The sequence below is a fragment of the Pseudoliparis swirei genome, chromosome 24, assembly GCF_029220125.1.
Source record: "Pseudoliparis swirei isolate HS2019 ecotype Mariana Trench chromosome 24, NWPU_hadal_v1, whole genome shotgun sequence".
NCBI classification, from domain to species: Eukaryota; Metazoa; Chordata; class Actinopteri; order Perciformes; family Liparidae; genus Pseudoliparis; species Pseudoliparis swirei.
The window spans coordinates 23,670,826-23,693,271 of record NC_079411.1 but is presented as its reverse complement, the minus strand read 5'-3'; the positions used below and the strand labels follow the sequence as shown (position 1 = coordinate 23,693,271).

Here is a 22,446-nt window from a genome sequence, read left to right as displayed (position 1 = left end):
AAAAATGTCATTCATTGATTTTAAACCGGTCCAAATAGTATTGGTACCATGTGTAACTTTGTGTTGTTTTAAAAACTACAAAGCATAATATTTTTTAAATGTGTGTTCGTGTGAAAGTGAAATTTAAGAGAGTAGCACATGATACATTTGTAAATATGTATCGGTTTATTACAGTTAAAAAGATGTATGTACATACAGAACATCACCAAACATGGTCATTGTTACTCATGAGTCTCCCTCTGCAGCTCGTTGGGTTCAGGATGTCTTGCAATGGGGCGGCATTACGTTTGTCATTTACAACCAAGCACACAATTATTTCCTCTTCACTTGCCAAATAATACTTAGTAAAGGCATATAACCAAAATAAAACAGAAGGATGCTTAAAAAAAAGAAGAAAAAGTGGTTGAACTGTTAGTCCAAATCCAAGTTCCTGCTGCCAACACAGAGCTCTGTGTGCACAGAACCGCCTCAGACTGGATCTCAGTCACTGTGGTTATCGATGAAGACTCACATCCAGGTAGTCACGTCTGCGTCCGCTCGTCTAGTCGGAAGACGACTGACCCAAACACCCCCAACATCTGCTCAATCCGTGGACCCAGATATGAAGAAGAATATTAAAGAAGAAAAGTGATGATCTGTCATAAAGGTTCTGCTTGGTGCGCATTAGGCAGTCAAGTAAATGTATGAAGATGCTATAGCAGGGGTGTGAGCGGGTTTATATTTAAAAAAGGGCTTTTCCACCAAAAGTGATTTGGTCTAATTACAAAAAAAAGTGGACATTTATGTAGTTTTGTGCTCTGAAGATGAAGAACATGTGTTCCTACAGCATCGACCTGAACTATTTTAAAAGGGTGTCGCATATTTGTGGTAGAAGTTCCAACAATCTATTAAAGTTGCTGTCACATACCTTTACTCCCTCTGATCTTGCAATATTATTACTCAAACCTGATATTACTTTTGAAAAATGTGGAGGAAGAGAGAAGAACAAAAACGCAGTAATTTCTATTGAAAAAGCTCCTTTGCGGAATAAAAATGCAAGTCAGTTTTGGTGGAATTCCCCTTTAATGCCAAAGACAAGTGAGACGCAAGCTAATGCGTAGTAAAATGGCAATATCTTCCATCGCAGTCTTTATGTAAAACTCATCACATTACAGATGTTGTAATACTGAGTCTACCGTAACGTCAGATCACTGTACAGAGTAAAAGGAAAAAGACGGAAAAGAAACTCGACCCAAATTTACATTGTAACGACCAGTTGCTCTTCATCAAGTACAGTCAGTGGCCATAGACACAAGGAATAGCCAAACAAAACACATACAAAAAGATCATTAAGGCTGCTTGTCAATGTAGCTTAAGTAGGATAAGCATTGCCGCACAAATGCTTCGAGACTCTTCGCAATATACAAAAAGGGAGCATGTGCAGATACACCAAATAGCCACTAAATCAAAGTCCTCTATGCAACAACAAAAACGCCCAATTCTGACCCAGACAAATCATGTCTAATATGTGTTCAACATGCTTGTTTCCTGTACAAAATAACCAGGCAAGAAAGAAAAAGAAAAGGTTGTAGAATCGAGAATAAAAAGCAAAAAGGAGCAAAAATGACATTGATTCTGCAATGCTCTCCACCGCCTAAAATCACAGACAATAAAAAAAATAAACACCAATTATACTCCCAATTATTTTTTGGATGCACCAGTATGCAATACATCATCACTTTTGATCCAACCGGTCACACCTTTAACTGACCGGGTCAGCCGGTGACCTCGACTACATTCCAGGATGTGATAAATGCTCCGTGGTCAAAAAAGCCTCGAGTTCATGTCCGGCCCCGCCTCCCGTCCTCCTCTGGGTCTTTATACATTGGCATCTCTCCATCTTGCAAAATGGCACATGACAACAACAAAAAACAGAGACTGAATGCAAAAAATGGGTCCCAGCACTCTCTGCATACCGAATGCACGTCTCACTTTTGAGTACTCGTTGAAGGCATTTTTCACACAATTGTTTACAGCTAAAATACACCAAAAAAAACTTCCAACGCTTTTATAGAAAACCCAGGAATGCAATGCCTCCGGTGTGTCTGTTGAGCGTGAACACAGAAAGCCCTTTTTACAATGTGTACAGTCTTGTACTGTAACCGCGGCGAGCTCATGGATGCACCTTGTGTCCGAATGATTTGATCTGGGGGGGGGGGGGGGGGACCCGCAGGCCTGACGCCGACTCCGAAAGTTCAGCGGATTTGTCCGAGTCGGGTTTTTCCGAGTGAAGTCTGTATCAGTGTGTTGGGAGTGGATCGTCATCGTCTCCCCCTCCCCCGGCCCCTCCTGTCTCGTACGGCGTGTTTCAGTCCACGAGAAGCAGCCAACGGGTTCTGCTGGTAAATTAGAAGCAGCGTACATCTCACCCCCCTCCCCCTCTAAGGACCCGAGGTCAGACGTGGCGCTCTCATCCCTCAGGAGACCAAACCACAGCCCACGAAAACACACCAAGCTGCTGCGGGGGGGAAAAATAAATAATGAAGTCAACCCACACGTTTCAATACAAAAGAGAACCATGATTGAATATAGAGCTGGGATGCAACACATTTATACAAAAAAGAAAAGAAAAAAAGTTTGGTTTGATTACATTTTGTTGGGATTTTTAATGTACAATCACTTGAAATAATACTAACTGAATACACATTTCATCATTTAGAAAAAAAAAACTTAATGTAAATTGATTTAAAAACAACAGTGCTAATCTGAACTGCAATAAGCCATTTCACTTGCAAAGAGAAGAAAGCAGGATATGGGAACTTTAAAACACCTCGAGCCACACGGCCTTCTACAGTTCAAGAGAGCGAGTTCCTTTTAATTAAGATTGACAGGATACAACTTCCCCAAAGAAAGTTACGAGTATATTGTGAGCCCGCTAAACTTAACATTTTTATTTAAATTGATTCAAATTTACATGAAAAAACCTGTTTGTTTAGCTGATGAAATACTGAATGAAACAAAATACCCCCATTTAAAATAACCAATGAGAGGCGACTGTGTTTGTTTATATGGAGGATGCCAATGTGTGTTTTTAAAAAGTGCATAAGAGCAGCAGCATTGCTGGGACAGTGTGGGACAAATGAAAAAAATATATATAAATATCTAGATGTATACATCGAGATATAGATATATATTTAAAAACAATATGAATCTAAATAAAGGGACCAGTTTCCATCATGTAACAAGGTTCTTAGGAAACCCCGTCAAAAACTAATAACTACCAACAATTAAGGATATTAAACCAAAAACGGAAGTGTTACCTGTCAATGATTTATTATCAAACCTTATTAGAAGCTCGGCCACTCGCCACCTGGCCCAGAGACACAGATGACGTCTTTAAAAAAAAAGCTTGATATGTATGTTGGTCAACGATCAATTGAATGACAGCTCTGCAGCCCAACACTGAAGATAAGAACTCGCAAACAGAACTAAAATTGCACTCAAAGCAACCACCAGGATTTGTATACATCTATAAAAACATCTCATCGTTTATCCCATCACCTGTGTAGGTTTGACTTCCCCCCCCCCAATACCTTGTCACACACATCAACCATATAGAGGGAGGGTCACTGCACCCCCGCTCTATATCGTTTTGGAGAAAAGACACACTTGCTTTTTGTTTTCAAGCATGTGCGATTGGCATTTCTCATACGTCTACACGACTCGCTCAATGTTTAACTGCTGCTGCCATCTGTTAAAAAGATCTCCAATCACCTTATTTTACAACCGATATCGCTCCTTTTAACAAATTAATGCAACAGCAAAAGAAACATTACAAATAAGGAAAAAACGTAAGTAAAAACAGCAGTAATAAACTATAAAAAAAAGAATTTTTGAAATAATTTATATCTTTGTATTCTCATGGACAATTGTGTTTAGAAATGAGCCACTGGATCACTCTAAACAGGCACAGTATTTAAACAAAAACAATTACAAAAAAGAAAGTATAAACAAGCCATCGTTAGACCTTTGTTCTCTGTGGTCAAGAAGCAGTTAACAGAAGTTATCTTGAGCGAAGGTGATGTTAAAAGAAGTGAATATCAAAAGAAAAGACGAGATGAAAAGTTAAAATTACAGCAGCAGCAGAAAATGTGAAGTTCCAAAGACTTTGTTTGTTTTTGCATTCAATTGTATCCTTGCTCACATAATAGATGCTCGTAATTACTGTAAATATATTGGCAATGGGAGTACGGTCTATATGGTTAAAAGACTTGCCACTTAGCTCACAGTTACTCAATATATAGAACTTTATATATCTTCAGTTTTGGCAAAGAGATGGACATATGTTCCTCTTGTGTGATTCAGAATGAAACATGAGTGGGGGTGGCTGGGGTCCTAAAATAAACAAGATAAACTCTAGAGTAACACAGAAGTCAAATCTCCAATGATTCGCCTCGTTTCTAAGGATGTTGAAAGAAACTTTTTCTTCTCCTCCCTCCTCTTCCTCCTTGTATTTACCCCCCCCCCCCCCCCCCCCCGACACTGATTGTGGCGAATCGGTTTTCTTTACAGTGTATGATACACGTAATGGGAGGGGTGTTGGAGTCAAGCAAGACTCGGGGGGGTGGAGCTGCTCGCGGCTCAGACCATGGCACGGTACGGTCCTTGCATCTTGAGGAACTGGATGATGAAGGAGGGGCCTCCCGCCACGATCTGGGGCGGCAGGTGGCTGAGGGGACAGTTCTCGATGCTCATGATGGACAGCTTGCTGCAGAGGGCCAGCTCGAACGGGAGGCTGTGCAGGTTGGGATTGTCGTTGAGGTACAGCTCCTCCAGGTTCTCCAGTGTACCTGAGGACAAACAGCGGGGCCCGTTAGTGGAGGCACGCACCGACGTCCAGGGAACACACACACACAACAGGAATAAACAAGTGAAATTTAAGACCACGTTTAAATAAAATTTAAGACCTAACTTGTGATGGAAATACAAATCAAAAGTGGAAATATACATTAATCTAAACACACTGATGTTTGTTCAAAATGAACAGTATGGTGTAATGCGAAAGGATAACACAAAAATGTCATTGCTGTTGAAAATTATATTTATTAATACAACATTTTCAGAACATTTAGGTCCCATGAACAAATTCCTTTTGAACAAAAAAATCTATAAAACATAAATAACAATTCCAGCTGCTTTTAAAATGCAAATATTTACATAATAGAATGTGTGTGTGAGTGAGCTCTCATGTCTCTATGTGATGGATGTTTGTGCACAGGTTCATACGTCTACTCCTGAGCTTTTGTGAATTTACTAGGAAAACAATCCTTTTCAAATTATATGAATTAAAAAACTTCCAGTTGACATTTGGTCCATTCTCCTGGAAAAAAAGAAAGAAAAGGCAGACATTAGCCAAACAACAGTCAACACATCTCTTCAGATTAATGTCAGACTGGATCAATATGAATGAAAACTATTTTTACAAATTAAGCAACGCGAGCCATCCCTTGAGCCTAGTGAACACTATGTAGACATATTGACAGGTAAACACCACTCTACTACCATTCTAAAACTATTTTTAGTTAGTCTAATTAATGTGTAGTGCACCTATGCATAGCTGTTATTAACTTGACACACGAGTAAAGCTTAACTATGAAACACATACTCATATACAAGAGGATAGTTAATACATATATTTATGTTAGACTTACTTTGAGATGCTGAAGTAGGTCCTGGGCGTGTCATGGCCCATGAGCTGTGCTCCATAGGATCCTGACTGGACGTGGTCATTTCACCAAGAGCACATGAAGTCCAGCTGTCTGCTCGCGGTGGTCTGGTCCAGAGTCTCGTGGAACAGAATGAAGAACGCGCCGCAGCGTTGGACTTCGGTGATGAGCTCTTTGTTGCACGGCGCTGGATTTCCTCCGGTGACCTCCAGCGTTGTAGCGTTGACGTCGTTGCTGGCGGCGGAGCAGCAGCTAGCGGCGGAGCAGCAGCTAGCCCCGCGGGCTGCTGGCGGCCTTCGCTAGTCTCTGTGCTTCTTGCTCTGCACGTGAGATTCCACCGCTGGAAAGTCTCCCGACACATAACGCAGCTTCAGAAGCATTTCACCGACCGGAACCAGAAACACTCGTTCTTTTCAAGCCGTTGTTGAACTTGCATCCCCCCCATGTTTTCTAAAGTAGCCGATGCTTCACGTTGTCGGGGATTGATGGGACTGAATACGCGGGGCCCCTTTAAGAGAAGGGGCGTGGCCCCGGTGACACCAGAGACACCGCAGAGCGAACGGAGCAAAATATTAGACCTGGCGGAACAGATTGCCTCATATTCGTAGTGACATGACACCCAAAAAATGTAAGACCAATCCAATCTGAATTTAAGACAATTTAAGACCTTTTTTTTTGTAAAAGTAATTTAAGACTTTTTAAGGACCCGCGGACACCCCGCACACACGTCTCTGCTACTATTATGCATCTCAGAGCTGTTTTGGGTTGCCGACAGCCCCATCATATACCTCTTGACTATAAACTATAATAATTCCTTTGTTACTGGAAATCGAAGCTGGAAGCGAGAATAAATCAAACGAGAGCGAGCCGTAGCGTTGGGTCATCTGATCCAGACCGACTCGGTCCTCTGCGTGACTTTATATATAGTATTGTCCTTAACATCGTCACTTGGTAGACAGTGAATATCAAATGTAAAGTGAAATTAAAAGGCGTGGTTTAAACAGATTAAAATTAATATTTAAATTACAATAGTCCATAACAACTATTGACATAACCCACACATTGTAGCTACAATTTAAGTGGTTTTGCGCAATAAAGCTTCTAACTAAATAACTGAAAGCTGTGATGTTTTCTAGTAAGTTTAGCCGGACCATCGTTACGACACAGCCACCACTGGAGCAGAATAATCCTACAAATAGTGAAATACTCAAAATATCAGAGGAGTATTTATCTGTGCAGAAATACCAGCTTTTAACAGAATAGATGTGGCAACAAAAGCAGCTGTGCACCGTTCAAATGTTGACTTTGGACTGAAGCGTCAAAACTATTTGATAAAGTCCAACTTTTTATACTGGCATAGTCAAAAAGTATTTCAATGTTGTTTTAATGACAACTGTAACATCCCAAAACCACATGTATATTTATATTCTGGGCCCAGTCTAAATACTCCACCATTAGCTTCTTCTTCCTTAATCTCAGACTTAACTCTTTACCTCAGCAGTGTAGCCACGCTGGACCAATCCCTCAGAGGAAAGGTCAGAGGTCAGCAGACGGTTAAGCTCTTAAATCCTAACGGTTAAATTTAGCTTTTATCAAGGAAGCAATGTTACTTAAATACAAAGAAAAAAAGCTAGAACTAACTGTAAAATGTAAAATAGTATTTGTTTATAAAGTGGCACTAACATTTCAAATGTTTTATAACACAAATCAAACGAAACAACGGTACCTATTGGAGCTTAGCCGACTTGTGCCCTTCACTTAAAGACCAAGAAGATGTGCACACACATTGTCACCACAGATTACTGAGTTGGTTGTTTTTATGATGGTTTTACGCCATTTTCTCTTTTAGTTCAATGCTGGTTTTAATTTTAACACTATTTTTTAAATCACTTTTGACTGAATTATGTGCCAACGCTCTTAGTTTTGGTCAAACAGCCAAGCAGATGAAATTTCCTTTTCCACTCGTCTCCTGGACCGAGATGAAGCCTCCCAGGATGAGCTCTGGTCCCCCGGCGTCACTGAAGGGTCCTTCGAGTAGTACACTCACACGCAGCCCTGAACAGATTAAGTGAGCGTGTGACTAATCTGTTTGAGGGAAGTACTTACCAATCTCCTCTGGGAGGTGTTGCAGCAGGTTCTCCCCCAAACCAAGGTGAGTCAGGTTGGTGAGGTGGCCGATGCCTCTGGGTAACGTGGTCAGATGATTATTTGTCAACACCAATTTCTAATGAAAGAGTAAAAACACAGTTTATAATTACAATCAGACATTTATCGCCCCGTTTTATCCAACACCAATGTCCTCTCAGAAAACAACGGTGAGTAGGTAATGGCTCAGGATGTTTATCGTCATTGTAAAAGCAGACAACGGACTTAAGCTGGCGACTCATCAGTCAGTACAGCAGCAACAGGTGGAAAACATGTATAAAAACATTTAGACACGACATTTAAAAAGAAATAAATCAGAAAACAGGCATCAATGGCTTATAAGTCAACAAGTGTTGTGTACATGTGTATTTTGGTCCCCATGCAGCACTGTCCGGCGTGAGCCGGGCACAGTGCTGGAGGAAACCGCTCTAATGATGATTATATAATTGGTAGTCAGTTTATTTTATGTTCCTTTAAAAACTATTCAAATAAAGCCGTGGATCAGGTTCCCAATGTAATTGCATGACAGCAGACGCATTACACAACCCACTAACACAAATGTGCATCGATACAATATGTGGTTTTACTTACAGATTCATCGTTCTAAATACTCCATTCAAGCAACAAAACAAGCCAAGCTAGAACTGGCACTCGGTAGAGCGCATACCTTCGCATATCATACGATTGGGCATTGAATTATGAACATTTTGGCATTAGTTGCATGCCAATTGGATACAAATTGACCGCGCTATGGTAAAAATAAGTTTGACCTTTTCATGACCTTGACCTTTGACCCGATCGATCCCAAAATCGAATCAAATGGTCCCCGGATAATAACCAATCATCCCACCAAATTTCATGCGATTCGGTTTAATACTTTTTGAGTTATGCGAATAACACGCATACAAATAAATAAATACACTGCGATCAAAACATCACCTTCCGCATTTTCAATGCAAAGGTAATTATATTAAACGCCAAAATCCCTCTATTTACAGCACCATTAATGACATGCAACGCCATCTGCTGCAATGTAGGATTCGACCACAGGGGCAGCCGCAATCAGTTACCCCACTTACAGGCATTAAAAGCCTTTAAAAGTAAAAAATAAGCCAATTCTAATTAGGGTCCTCGTTACGACTTCGTCGTAGAGGAACCTATTGTTTTTCTAGGAGTTATTATTATTTTCTCCAAGGAATGTTGCCCTTTTGAGGCCTTTATCATATTCCAAAAGTTGTCAAATTTGACATGCATATAAGGACTGGCGACAATCCCGATATTTTCAAGGTTTCGCATTTAGAAATGTTTCTCTAGCGCCCCCTTGGGGTAGAAAGCTAACACTTTTTTTCAACAATGACCGATTGACTTGAAATTTGATATCCAGGTTCACCTGGACCTGCTCTACAAATAAGTTCATGGTGGCCATCAAATGCGCCTACTTAGATTTTCCGCCATTTTGAATTGTAAAAAAATATTTTTTTCACTTTTTTACAAAACGCTTTGTCCGATTCATCCGGAAATTTCTGGGGTCCATTATTGGTTCAATGTCACCATAACTACTGAAAATATTGTTGATATATTATTGCATTCAGATAATATAGACCAATGAACATTCAAGGGGTGTGGCCTAATATTTGAAGTCACACAACTTCCAAATTAATTGGCCTATCCTCACCAAATTGCTAGCCTATGTCCATATCGCATCCCTTAAACTATGTAATTTTTTTCAGAATATTTGAACATTAGGGGGCGCTGCAATAAATCCCTCAATATCTGCATTTTTAGCCTTTTTTCATGTTTTGGGCAGTTGTAAAACTGTTAACTCCTCCTAGAGCTTACACCCGATTCATTACAAACTTGCCCAGTATGATCTTGAGACCTTTGCCGTGAAAAATCTTTGAAAGATTAAAAAAAATATGAAACTTTGTGCGGTAGGTCGAACATCAAAAAACACCATTCGCCATAAAAATCCAAGTTGATGTAACTCTCCCATACATTATGTAATCTGCTCCATATTTCTCATACATCATGTAATGCTGATCCTGAAGACATCCATATGCTAATTTTGAATAATAGTCATAGCGCCACCTCGTGGCTAGAGGAAGTTACATGTTTTCTACTTTTTTACCCTTCTCACAGATTATTCAGATCCCTCTCAAAATATACCAGAATAGATGCAAGACCTTGATAATGCTTCCCTGTGAAGGTCGTAATGACACGTTGAAGTGTGGCGAGTCGTAGCATCAGCAAACTTTGATGCTTCGCCGTGAACAAATAAACAATGTAACATGCTCGAAACATGACTAAACTTGGCACACACATTTAAAGTCAAATATGTAGTTACCTGATATGATTGCTTCGGAATGACAATATGGCTCGATAGCGCTCCCTAGAATGAATTTTCGATCAAAACCCCATGTTTTTTGCCTCCAATAACTAATTGACTCGTAATTCAGCGTACATCTCCGCTTGGACCTGCTCTACAAAATATATTATTATGACCATAAACTACGTCAACTTAGATTTTCCGCCATTTTGAATATATAAAAAAACTGTTTTTGTGCACTTTTCTTCAAAACGCTTCTTCCGATTCATACCAACATTTCTGAGGTCCATTATTGGTTCAATTCAAAGGAATGTTATTCACAGATTGTTGATATCTTATTGCGTTCAGAGGATATGGACCAGTGAACATCTAAGGGGTGTGGCCTAGTATATGAAGACACCTAACTTCCAAATCACTTTGACTGTCTTCACCAAATTAATAGCCTATGTTCACAAGGACACCCTTAACCTACCTTAATCTGTTCATAATATTTGAACATTAGGGGGCGGTACAATCAATCCCTCAAAATATGCCTTTTTGACCCGTTTTCATGTTTTTAGGGGTTGTAAAACAGTTAACTCCTCCGAGAGCTTAAACCCGATTCATTCCAAACTTGGGCAGTATGGTCTTGAGACCTTTGCTGTAAAAAATCTTTGAAAAATATGTGCGTTTGCCGGACCGGCAAAAAACGCCATTCGCCATGACAATGCAAGTTGATGTAACTCAGCCATACATTATGTAATCTGCTCCATATTCCTTGGATGTGATAACATACTGACCCTAAAGACATCCATATGCTAATTTTGAATTCTAGTCATAGCGCCAACGAGTGGCCAAAGCAAATAAGCCTAAAACGCGTCGGATTCACATGTAATTTACATGCCGTGGTCTAGACTTTACGTAGATACACATGATGCATGTATATGTTCAAATCGTCACAGCGCCCCCTGCTGGCTACACTGGATTCGCTCGAATCTGCTCAAAACTTATCATGCTTCATAGAATTCACGGCCTGAGAATATCAACAAGCCTTTTTTTACTCGGAGTCATCGCATGACGAACAGTAAAACGGCCGAACGGTGGGCATGCGTTCTCGGCCGAGGGGGCCGGCGTCCGGCCAGCACCTCCGACGTGCGAAGGAGGAACGAGGACCCGTTCATCGCTGCTTGCAGCTTTAATTGATATTGTTTCAGATACAAAACACTCGACAACATTCTGTCACAATCAAAGCGACGTGTTGTGTGATTGAGAGAACTTCATTGTTAGAAGACTTACCTGTATCTCTTTCAGGTAAGCAATTTCATTAGGTAGAGTTTCCAATTTGTTTTCCTCCAAGTCGAGCTCCCGTAGCTTTCTCAAATTTCCAATACCATGCGGTAACTTCTTGAGGAGATTATTGGACAGTATTAACACCTGTGAAGACAAAGACAGTCTTTCACAAACAGAAACGGGTCGAAGGTAACAGTCTGGCATCATGTCGCAGCAAGAAAGCAAACTGGGCTGCTCTACTTGCATATATGCAAAATAAAAGTTCAAACAGAGAAAAAAAAGGTGAATTTTAATTGTCAGCAATATTTGTGGAGGAGTAATTTCAGCCAAATCTTTCCTACTACCGCAGGTTTAAAAATAAAATAAAAAAGTGCAGTAGTAGTTATGCATTTTTTTAAAAATCAAACCCGTTTGAGTTGGGAGTTTCTAAATAAACATGTCTATTCCTCACGACAGGTTGCACAAAAAATAAAGTGTATTGAATGAGACACGTTCTGCTTCTTCAATGCACTCAGTGAGCACTGCATTCGCAGACCACATTCATACTCTGTACGTATAAAAGACTCACCTCCAGAGAAACTAAGCCACAGATGTCCTCTGGGATCTTTGTCAGCTGATTGGTTGCCAGGTTAAGCTCAACCATGCTAGTCCATGTGCCAAAGTCCAATGGCAGAGATGTTAACTGGTTGTCCTGAAGAAGACAATGGCAGAGCCTGATTAAAATGAGTGCCACGAGGACAGTGAGTTGGACCAGTGCACTGTGGCCGCCCTGTTACCTGGCACGAGAGAACAATGTTTCCAGTGGAGAGCCAAACTACTTCCAGTATGCGGTCATGTTCACATCTGGCTTCAGGCCAATACAAACTTCCACAGAGTCAGACATAGTTCTGAACAACAGTTGTTCAGTTAAAATTAATATAGGAGTAAATACGCGTTTCTTCGACACAGTTCTACATCACGGTGTTGAATTTAAGCAGCATAACTGGCATTTAAGGCGTACTATGAGATGCAACTACCCGTGTATTGCATGTGAATGCAGTATTTCATGTCAACATGTCCTGCACTACTTCTCCTCACTGTGATAAACATTCCTGCCAGAGCTTCAGGAATGAAGGTATGCACCACGCAGCTTCGTTAAAATAATAAGAGATGCATCAATGCTCCGTTTTAAGTGTGCGATATATTGTATATCCACCTCAACAGCATCAGCCATTTTAAATGCACAATGCTAAATAGCTACAATACACCTTAAATATACATTCCTCACTATGTAAGAGTTTAAATTATATTTATGATGCGCATAATTAGTGTTCCCGACACAGTATATAGCGTAGGTATGACAAGAAGGCCTAATTCAATCTCACATGTTCCCCAAGGCCTTTTTTGACACATCACAGCAGATATGAAACAAGTGTAAATAAATAAAGCACATTTAAAGAACTGACTTTATCTCACTAATTTCACAGACAAACATGCATGTGTGTCATACATACATACCTTCATGTTAAGCTTGCTTAACACTTTGGCCCTGGAAAAGATGCCAAAGGGGATCTTGTTGATGCGGTTGTGCTCCATGTTGAGGGAATAGATGGTGGAGAACTGGGATGGCCCGCCCACAGGGTACGACTGGAAGCAGTTCCTCGCCAGCGTTAGACTCGTCAGGTTGACCAAACTTGACAGTAGGCCCTGGCAAAGCACAAGGAATGGTAAATGGACTTGTTTCGCACTTTTCTGCCTTTCAAGACATGTGAAAACTAAATCTTCAGACACAGTAATAGTGATATTATCAGTGAACTATTTGTGAGGGCCATGTCTGAAAAACTCTTAATGCCTTTGTGCATTACGGGAAAGCCGTGATGACGGAGGCTTCCCGAGCCGGCTTCATTGCAGCGAGAAAAAGAATCAAGCTTCAGGTGGAGTTCTCATGCTGGCTCATTCTTTCATTTTCTCTGTTCAGTTATCTAATATACATTTAGCAGGAGTTAACTAAATCTAGTTTTTTCAGCTCATCAGTAAAATAAACAGAATGTATGCTAGCCTTTCAGTGTTATATTCAATGTTATAAGTAGACTACAAATATATTTTGCGACACGCCTGTCGGTACCAAACAAGTCTGAGAATGACTGCAATGTAAACCTCGTCATAGTGGATTAGGATTTAAATGTAATGGTATCGCTATTAGAGCGCAGGTACAGAGGGCTTGATGATCACCTGAATATCTGGTTTGTCAATTGTTTTTTCAAAAGCATTGAAGGAAATAGCTGATGTCAGTCAAATACAGAATTAGACTGCAAGTGATGTTTATTATCCTTGTCATCATATCGAAATTGTATTCTAAATGTATAATTTCCATGTTTCCACTTACCTCTGGCAACACTGAAATGTTGTTGTTTTCAAGGTTTAGCTCCTCCAGTTCTCGACATTTGGCTAATGATCTGGGGATGGCTGACAATCTATTGTATCGCAGACCTAAGCGATTTATGCTTGCCAGGTTGCCTACAATGACAAGACAGACATATCTATAACTAAATTGTTTACCGTAACAGAACAATAGCTTTGCGTCCTACAATATGAATACATTACCTGTAGTCTCGGGGAGGTCCAAGAGCTCATTGTGCTGCAAGTCGAGGTTGGTTATTTGAGTGCAATTTCCAATTTCCTTCGGTAGGTGTTCCAACTGGTTATGGGCAACATCCAGAGTTATGAGGTTGCATAGCTCCCCTACAGAAAGATAAACACCAAATTCAGATATGTCTATATCACAGACTCCTCCCCATCACAGACTCTCCCCATATCACACTCCTCCCGAATCACAGACTCCTCCCCAAAACAATATGACAATTCTTTGTGAGTGAGAGTTATTTTCACGTGGGGAGTGCATGATAAATACTGGTGTCCCCGAGTGGAGAAATCCACAACAGTCTATTCCATGTCCGCCTTTCAATTTCTTAATAGTCAGCGAGTATCGCCCAGCTATACGCGCGCAGGCAGGGCCGATTCGACGGCATCGCATTTGTTCCTCGAGACGGTGCTTTTCCACTCGCCCTGTGCGCATCGCCTGTTTTTAATGTCTGCAAGTTGAGACCAACTGAGCGTCAGGTGTGTGTGTCTACGTAGCGGTGCAAAAAGCCATCCGCGGCTGTGCGGAGCGAGAGCCGAACGAGGGGTTCAGACCGACTTGGCAATGATGATGCAAGTGCTGGTCGGGAGAAACCGACTGAGCCCGTGTCATCGATTAATACCATAGTTAGAATATAAGTTCTAAGATCTTTTACTTAAGTAAAAGTACTAATACCACAATCACATTTTTTTTTATTGAGTCAGTATTTTTTTATTAAAAAATAAGTTATCCAAAGCATCAAGTGTGGGCTCACTTGGTGTAAAAGTTACTCAATTTGCAGCTAAACGAGCTCTTAGGTTGTAACATTATTAGAATATTAGATTAATAAAACTATTGATGCAGTAACATGCAAGATACATTTCAATGTTGTAGCTGGTTGCATTAGAGTTAATGTGATTATTTTCTCTACCGACGGGTGGTTTCATGTCATGTAAAACATTAGATTTCATATACTCATTAATAAATGCAGTGACGTAAAAAGTAATATAATTCCCTCTGAAATGTAGTGGAATAGAAAGTGGCCTCAAAACTGAGTACTTCAGTAAATGCTCTTGTTTACGTTCCATCCGCGGTGAATACCACGCTGTACCAAATCGGTCTTACTTCAGAGGTCGTGCTCACCTATCTCCGCAGGCAGCTGCTTGATCTTGTTCTCCCGGATGCTGAGCATCGTGAGCTTGGAGAGGTTCCGGATGTCCTTCTCCACTGCCGTGATGCGGTTGAAGCGCAGGTACAGCGTCGTGAGAGACGTCAGCCGGTAGACCACAGCCGGTATCTCCCGAAGCTTGTTGTGCCGCAGGTCGAGCATCCGAAGCTTCTTAAGAGAGTCCAGGGAGTCGGGCAAACTGGTCAGGGAGTTCTCGCTGAGGGCTAAAGTGAGCAGGCCCGACAGGCAGCCCACCTCGGCTGGCAGGCTCTGCAGCTTGTTGCTGTATAAGTAGAGTTCAGCGAGCTGCGTCAACTCCTTGATGGAGGTGGGCAAGATGTGAATGGACCGCTTGGACAGATCCAGTCTCATCGAGTTCTCCTCCCGGCACTTGTTGAGCTCTTTGATCACCTCGGCGTTGCTGGACTTCTTACGCGTACCTGCTGCCGGGTTTGGCCGCTTTATCGTGTTGTCGACAGCGAAAGCCACACCCGGCGTCGAGCTGCTGGTGTCCTTCTTTCCTTCTTTGGGATCTTTCCCTTTGGTCTTGGTTTCTTTGCCCCCATCTTTGACTAAGCCGGCTAGAGCCCTGGACTCCTTTTCCCTTTCTTTCCCCGCCGGACCGCCTTTGGGGTCCTTTTCTTTCGAATCTTTTTCTTTGCCTAAAGTACTACTCATGTCGACGTTATCGAGCCTCCTGCAGAGTTGCTCATGGGAGTCGCTCTTGTCGGGTTACTTATTCAAGAAAAAAAGGGGACAGAGTCAGCAAAGGAGGCTTTTAAAGGAAACATCGCTATACAGTCCCACACAATTATGATTATCTTGGAAATAAAAAGGACTTGTGATCCAAAAATGTTTTCAGAATCTTTGTTCCTTTGTTAAAATGCCATTGGGGAAAAAATCCTTTGAAGTAGCTGGACTGTGGCACCCATGGGCCACATGCTTGGACATGCAGTGTTGGAAATGCATACAATCCCAGGACCTTCGGATGCAGGTTTGCTTAGGCTGCAAAGGTCGTCAAGGTTGTTTTCATCCCTCGAAGATTTGCTGTTGGGGGGGGGGGAAATAAAAATAAATTTTGTTTGCATTTACAATTTAATTTTCACATTCAACAAACGTGAGTGTCAACAGTTGAGGTATTCCTGGAGAGGTTTCTGGTCTACATATTTGTCATGGCTTCTACAATTTTAGAATATTGATAATATGTTCCTTAGGCTCATCCATTATTATTTTCTGCCAAATTCCAGAGAAATATAAACTGATCGGTTCCAAAGGGAACAAAAAGGAACTAAACATATCTCTATATTCTGTCCTTGTGCATCAACAACCTATTATGTTTCTTACTTAAAGACAATGCTCACCACAATGTAGACGACACTACTTGTGGGGAAGACTTCGAAAATAGACATTTTACAGTAAATGCAAAAAAAACTAGCAATAAAAGAAATATCCTGTATATTTCAACTTATGTTTGATTTTTGTTTTCATCGCAACTCACAATCCGCCCAACTAAGAAAAAGGAGATATGTGATTTTCTTTCTTCAAAAACAGCCAAATTTAATATTGTGATTGATTTCTAAAAATTTAAATGTCAACAATTTTATTAAAAGAGTTCAACATTCATATCTTTCATGCAGTAGATGATTTGCTACGATGCAAATGTTTGATTTTGGAAGAATTTAATGCATATTGTCCTGAATACAAACACCTGTGTCTTTGTTATTTAGGTGGACATTGCATAGATTCGACACGGTTGAAAATGTTTGGTGACTAAAATGACCATTCATCGTCATAACTAGAGGTGGAAATGTATGGGATGGTATGATAAGCATCTTCAGTTTTTTTATACGTTTCACACAGACATGATTACCGTCGCATTGAAAATGCGGAAGGTTATGTTTTGATCGGCGTGTATTTATTTATTTATTTGTATGCGTGTTACTCGCATAACTCAAAAAGTATTAAACCGAATCGCATGAAATTTGGTGGGATGATTGGTCGGAGACATTCATGGAGCTAAGTGCGCCTACGGGTGACGTTATGAACCCAGACACCAGGGCGCTACATGTCACGACGTGTGTGGCATTTCCACAAGAGGATAACGTAGAAAACGTGGTTATTTATTCCGTGGCGGATAGCGGAACATTTTTCCACGGAGAAAGGCAACGGAGATAAGCCACGACGCCACTAGCTGTGAGCGCTGCGCTGCGCGTGCAGACATCATTTAACGGAGCGGAGCAGCGCGTGCGCTCTGATCGCTCTTTTAATTAAGTATCGATACTAAAAATATGCTAAATCACATCGTGTTTAACGTACGGGTACTTTGTTAGTATCGCTACACCGTGCAGCGTGACAGCAGCAGATGTAGCGGACTAACATTCAAGCTAACCTAACTTCCCAAACGCTGTGGACATCTGAACGCTGATTGGCCGAGACGCGACACGTCCCATCAAAGATGTTTTAATGCGAAGAGCAACACTTCACATTTGTTCCGCGTCTCACTGCAATCTCAACGGCAGCGGGCCAGGTGAACAAAATAATAAATCGGAACGCGTCTCTGGTATTGTTCAGGGGGCCACATGGGGACCACTGCTCAGGAGAGGAAAGCTGTCAGTCTGTTTGTGACGGGTTCATCACCATGGTGACCAGTGAACAGGGTTCATCACCATGGTGACCAGTGAACAGGGTTCATCACCATGGTGACCAGTGGATCTCCAGGACCTTTCCATGACTTTAAACCAAATTTCCATGATTAAACATTTTGTGAAAACTCTGTCTATACGTGACAAAGTGAGACGATGTAGTATTTAAACTAACAATGAGAATTCCAAAGCATACCGTATATATACCGTGTAAATTAACATTTGAATAAAACAAATTTGCATTACTTTTCCAAATATTTTGGGATTTTATTTTTTTCAATTACTTTTATAGGTCTGCTAATAGCCATTTAAAAATTCCATGACTTTTCCAGGTTTTCCATGACCGTACGGACCCTGTTTTGAATAAAGGGTTGAAAATTAAATTTTTGTTTTTTTATCCGATTAATCGATAAAATAATCAACCGATTAATCGATTATCAAAATAATCGTTAGTTGCAGCCCTAGATGATAGGTTATTATCCGGGGACTATTTGATTCGATTTTGGGATCGATCAGGTCAAAGGTCAAGGTCATGAAAAGGTCAAAATCTTCTTTTTACCATAGCGCGGTCAATTTCTATACAATTGGCATGCAACCAATGCCAAAATGTTCATAATTCAATGCCCAATCTTGTGATATGCGAAGGTATGCGCTCTACCGAGTGCCCGTTCTAGTTATTGTCTGTTATTATGATCGGTTACAATGAGCCTAAAATGTTAGCATGTTAGGATGTTAAATTAACAAAAATATTAAAATATCGTAACATGAAAACTATTACTATATTCAACAATGTAGGTGCACGACAGCAATTGGACTCCTATCTGTACTTTTAACAAACAAACACTCGTTAGTTTTTTTCATTACCGTAGATAAGCAAATGCCCAGGATATGCTAACCATTATTTTTTATTGTGATATCGTTACAACACTAAAAACTAAAAACCCAACAACATTGTCTGCTGAATTGGATTTGCTCCAAACACTTTTGGATGGAATAGTTTGAGTTTGGTTAAGCCAATTATTGTCTGATCCGATGCATGTTTGTTCGGGGAGGCAGCAGTCAAATATTCCCCGCTACACTCTGTAAAAAAGAAAAGAAAAGAAAAAAAAGTTCTGCACAGCAGTGACAACGAATGTGGGAAATCAAAACAGCCATAAGCAGTTTCAAATACTTTAGACTAACGGCTGCAGTAAGTGATGCGTGCAGACACACCATTGGCAAGTTCCTTGTTTTTCGTCTATTTCTGCAGCATTTTGCAGGTGAACCACACCTCGAACGAACTGCTGGTAGCTGGAGATGTGTCCGTGCTGGAAAGAGCCCGAACATATTCACAGACATTTCTTCTGCGAAATATTGAAAATATATTTCAACAAACAAACATTTGAACTCATTTAAACTTGGGCCCGTTGTGGGCTACGGGTGCAATGCAAGACGCATACTGTAGAAAAACAACACAACAACAAAAGGAACCGTATTCCCTGATAATGGTATTCCTTGTTCATGAAAGAGAGAAGAAAACACGAGAACAGGCCAGTCCGAGCGAATCTGTTGAACGAACTGCACATAACCTCACACCAACGTACCCCGACTAAACAAACATGGCCTAGCGGGTGTTGACATTGCCGTTAGCCTACAGCCCCACCCTAACATGCATTTAGCTACTCAACCATCCCTTATAGAGCCTCTTACACAATCACATTGAAGAATGAAGTCTCAACGGCAAAACTCTTTGGATCCTTACTTGGCATAATGGCATCGTCTCTGTTTAGTCTCTGTTGCTCCTCTCTGACTTTTTAAAGCTTCCCTGCACTAGTCCAGGATAAGCTGTGACGAAAAGAGAGGCAGGTTTGGGTTCAGGATCACACATGAGGGAAAAGGTTAGGACTGCTGAGAGGAATCTTTAGAAGTGGCCTTCAAAGCATGAAGTCCCCACAACAGGTCAGATGACCTTTTGGGTAAAAGAACTGTTGGGTCAATAGCAGCACCCCGAACATGACAGGATGCCCGACAGTGTGTTCTGTAAATAAAAAAAAAGTATCCACTGCTCTTTCACAACATCATAAATAAGAAGGTTAACATGAAACACGAACTGTAATGGGCATACCCGTGCACTAAATGATTCTGAGCACACAATGAGAATAACCAGGCCGGCCCAACTGCTGGAGCTATCTAAACCAAACTGCAAGCAACTTCCTTTTACGGTTGTACTCTCAAATTCCCTGTCCACCATATGGTTTATAGCAAGCTGCATGCGAGCATTGTCTGTATAGATGTGTTCCTGTATTTAAAGAAGTGTCTTCTACTTTCTGCTGGTAGCTAAGAAAACACCAAGCGAGAACAGAAGAAACATTCAAAGTTGGGTTGTTTTACATTTCTGACAATCATATCAATATTGGAAGTTTATGCCAAAAATAAATAAAGAATCAAGCATTCAGGTGCCATCGGACAATGTCAATTAAAGAGGCGAGAGCTAGCACCGAACTTGCCGGCATTTAAAGAGTTATTTTACGTTTAAACTATTTTTTTAATATATGCAAATATGAGATTTAACTCATACAGCTTCAGAGAACAGCAAATGCATGTCCATCATCGACATGAACGCAAAACCACCATAAAGTGCTACTCCACACTGCATAGCACTTGCAACCCACATAAAAACTTATAAAGTTTCCATTAAGCAGATGTTGGCCCCTCTGACTATGCATCGGCCCAAGAATAACTGCATAACTGTCTGTTCTCCTGCTTTTGTTTGTCCATAACGATGCCTTTTGCATTAAATGAGAAATGCATCACTGTAACCCTATCGGAGAATACAACAAAGCAAATGTTACAAATATGATATGACAAAATGCACGAACCATTTGACAACACAGCTTCTGTATTTTCTGATTGACAGTATGCTACGACAGAAGTGCAACACATTACAAAGTATAACCTGGCACGTCAGTGAAATAAGTTACCTATGTAAAATTAGGAGGCTGATGACAAACCAGAGGTGAGCTGGCATCTAGCAGCTAACGTTACTCCACAGGACGCAGCTAACAGTTAGCTTGATGGCTCCAACGACAAATCCTTGGGAACAGATTATCGACTAAACGATGACGTTACCAGGTCGGGAAATCAAGCAGCCTTTTTAGATTAATGCATGTATTAGTTATGCAATACGGTGAGACAAGGAAACCACATATGGATGCGTGTCACTGTTTAAATGCTCACTGCTGTGACACAAAAGATATTGACGTGAAAAGTAATAATGCAATCTGAACGTTAGGTTGTGACTGTTAACCTCGCAGCAAACAATGTCAGCGAACTGATTGTTGTTAGCCGACTCACGGAAGCTGAAAAAGTCTAACGTTAATATGTCTAATGCTAAACCAGTCTTGAGTGACTTGGAGAGCATAATCGTCACAATACATATCTCAAGCGGCCACTCTTTAAAAAGAGGGGTGAAAGGGGGGTCCACACACTGGCTGAGCTAAACTAAAACGACTGATAAGTGACAAATAGGCAGGAGAAGAAAAAAAAGCAGCTTAGCTAAACGTCAACAGCAAAGCAAACGTCAGTGTTGCCAGACGGCTAGCTCGCTAACGTCAGCTAGCAAGCCAGTTAGCCCGCCAGCTAACGGCTTTCTAACCAGCGACACGACCGTTCAAACGAGGAAAAGTCACGTTAACGGCTACTATGTCGCAATAAAACAAACACGTATTGCTCCTAGCCGTTTACGGTACTAATGGTCTCGAAACTTCCCCCTGACATATATTTACTCACACCCAGCAGCTAGCTTTAAGCGGAGCTAGCCGTGAGTAGGCCCGAGCTGAGCGGCTGTCGCGGACCGACCCATCCGCCGCGAGTCGGACCGAGAGGGGAAATCTCTGCTGCAGCCAGCTGAACGCAATCGGGCAGCAGACACCCGGAGAGAACAGCCGGTTGGACGCGTTTGGTATCCCATCTTAACGGACACTTAATGCACACAAGGTGCGAACTAACCGCAGTACCGTATACGAGCCCCGTTCCCGTATTGAATATTAGCCGAGTAAAAAAAAAGAAAACGGTCTGAAAAACAGCGGCCATTCCTTAGCTGAACAAAAGAGTGCGTTCGTACTCACCGCCGCAAAACGACACTTAAACGTTACACGCGCCGCGACAAGAGAAGGACGAGTGTTTTATCTCTACATATGCGGTACGGTGATGTGGGGGCACAATGTCCGCTGATAATGTGATAATAATATCACTGTTTTTACCTTCAGAGGTGTGACTCCGCCATCCTTGCTGCTTCCTCCTCTTTTCCTACACTACTGCTGTGCTCCCTCCCTCCCCTGCCACCAAACTGCGTCATTCGCACGCCTAACCAATGTTATCACGAGACTTTAAAATACAATCAAATATTCGCGGCTTAATTTACATAATATATTTGACACAAGTAAAGGACTTGTTTCGTGTCAATTTGTATGAAATAATATTATTCCAAGGAAAAGGAATAATACAAGTAAAAGTCATACGTTCAAAAGGCCCCCTTCAGACCAGACAGACATAAAATAAAATGCTTGGTCAAAAGGATTTGTGTTTGTTTATTAATCTTCTTCCCCCATTGA

The 22,446-nt window shown here is 41.2% G+C and overlaps 1 protein-coding gene across 3 annotated transcripts; it reads right to left on the bottom strand.

Moving 5' to 3' along the window:
- Window positions 1–142: 142 nt before the first annotated feature.
- Window positions 143–22,130, bottom strand: shoc2 (SHOC2 leucine rich repeat scaffold protein). Of its 3 annotated transcripts, none has more exons than XM_056408524.1 (9): window positions 22,096–22,130; window positions 15,188–16,259; window positions 14,029–14,166; window positions 13,811–13,941; window positions 12,943–13,131; window positions 12,014–12,136; window positions 11,452–11,589; window positions 7,812–7,929; window positions 143–4,829 (listed from the first exon to the last, which is right to left on the bottom strand). In XM_056408524.1, exons 2-9 carry the CDS (start codon window positions 15,888–15,890, stop codon window positions 4,621–4,623), a joined length of 1,749 nt encoding a protein of 582 aa, XP_056264499.1. In that variant the 5' UTR covers window positions 15,891–16,259; window positions 22,096–22,130; the 3' UTR covers window positions 143–4,620. The 3 variants fall into 3 exon arrangements, with proteins under 3 accessions (XP_056264499.1, XP_056264501.1, XP_056264500.1); XM_056408526.1 differs by lacking the exon at window positions 22,096–22,130 and adding an exon at window positions 21,961–22,042; XM_056408525.1 differs by lacking the exon at window positions 22,096–22,130 and adding an exon at window positions 19,596–19,689.
- Between the last annotated feature and the right edge of the window lie 316 nt (window positions 22,131–22,446).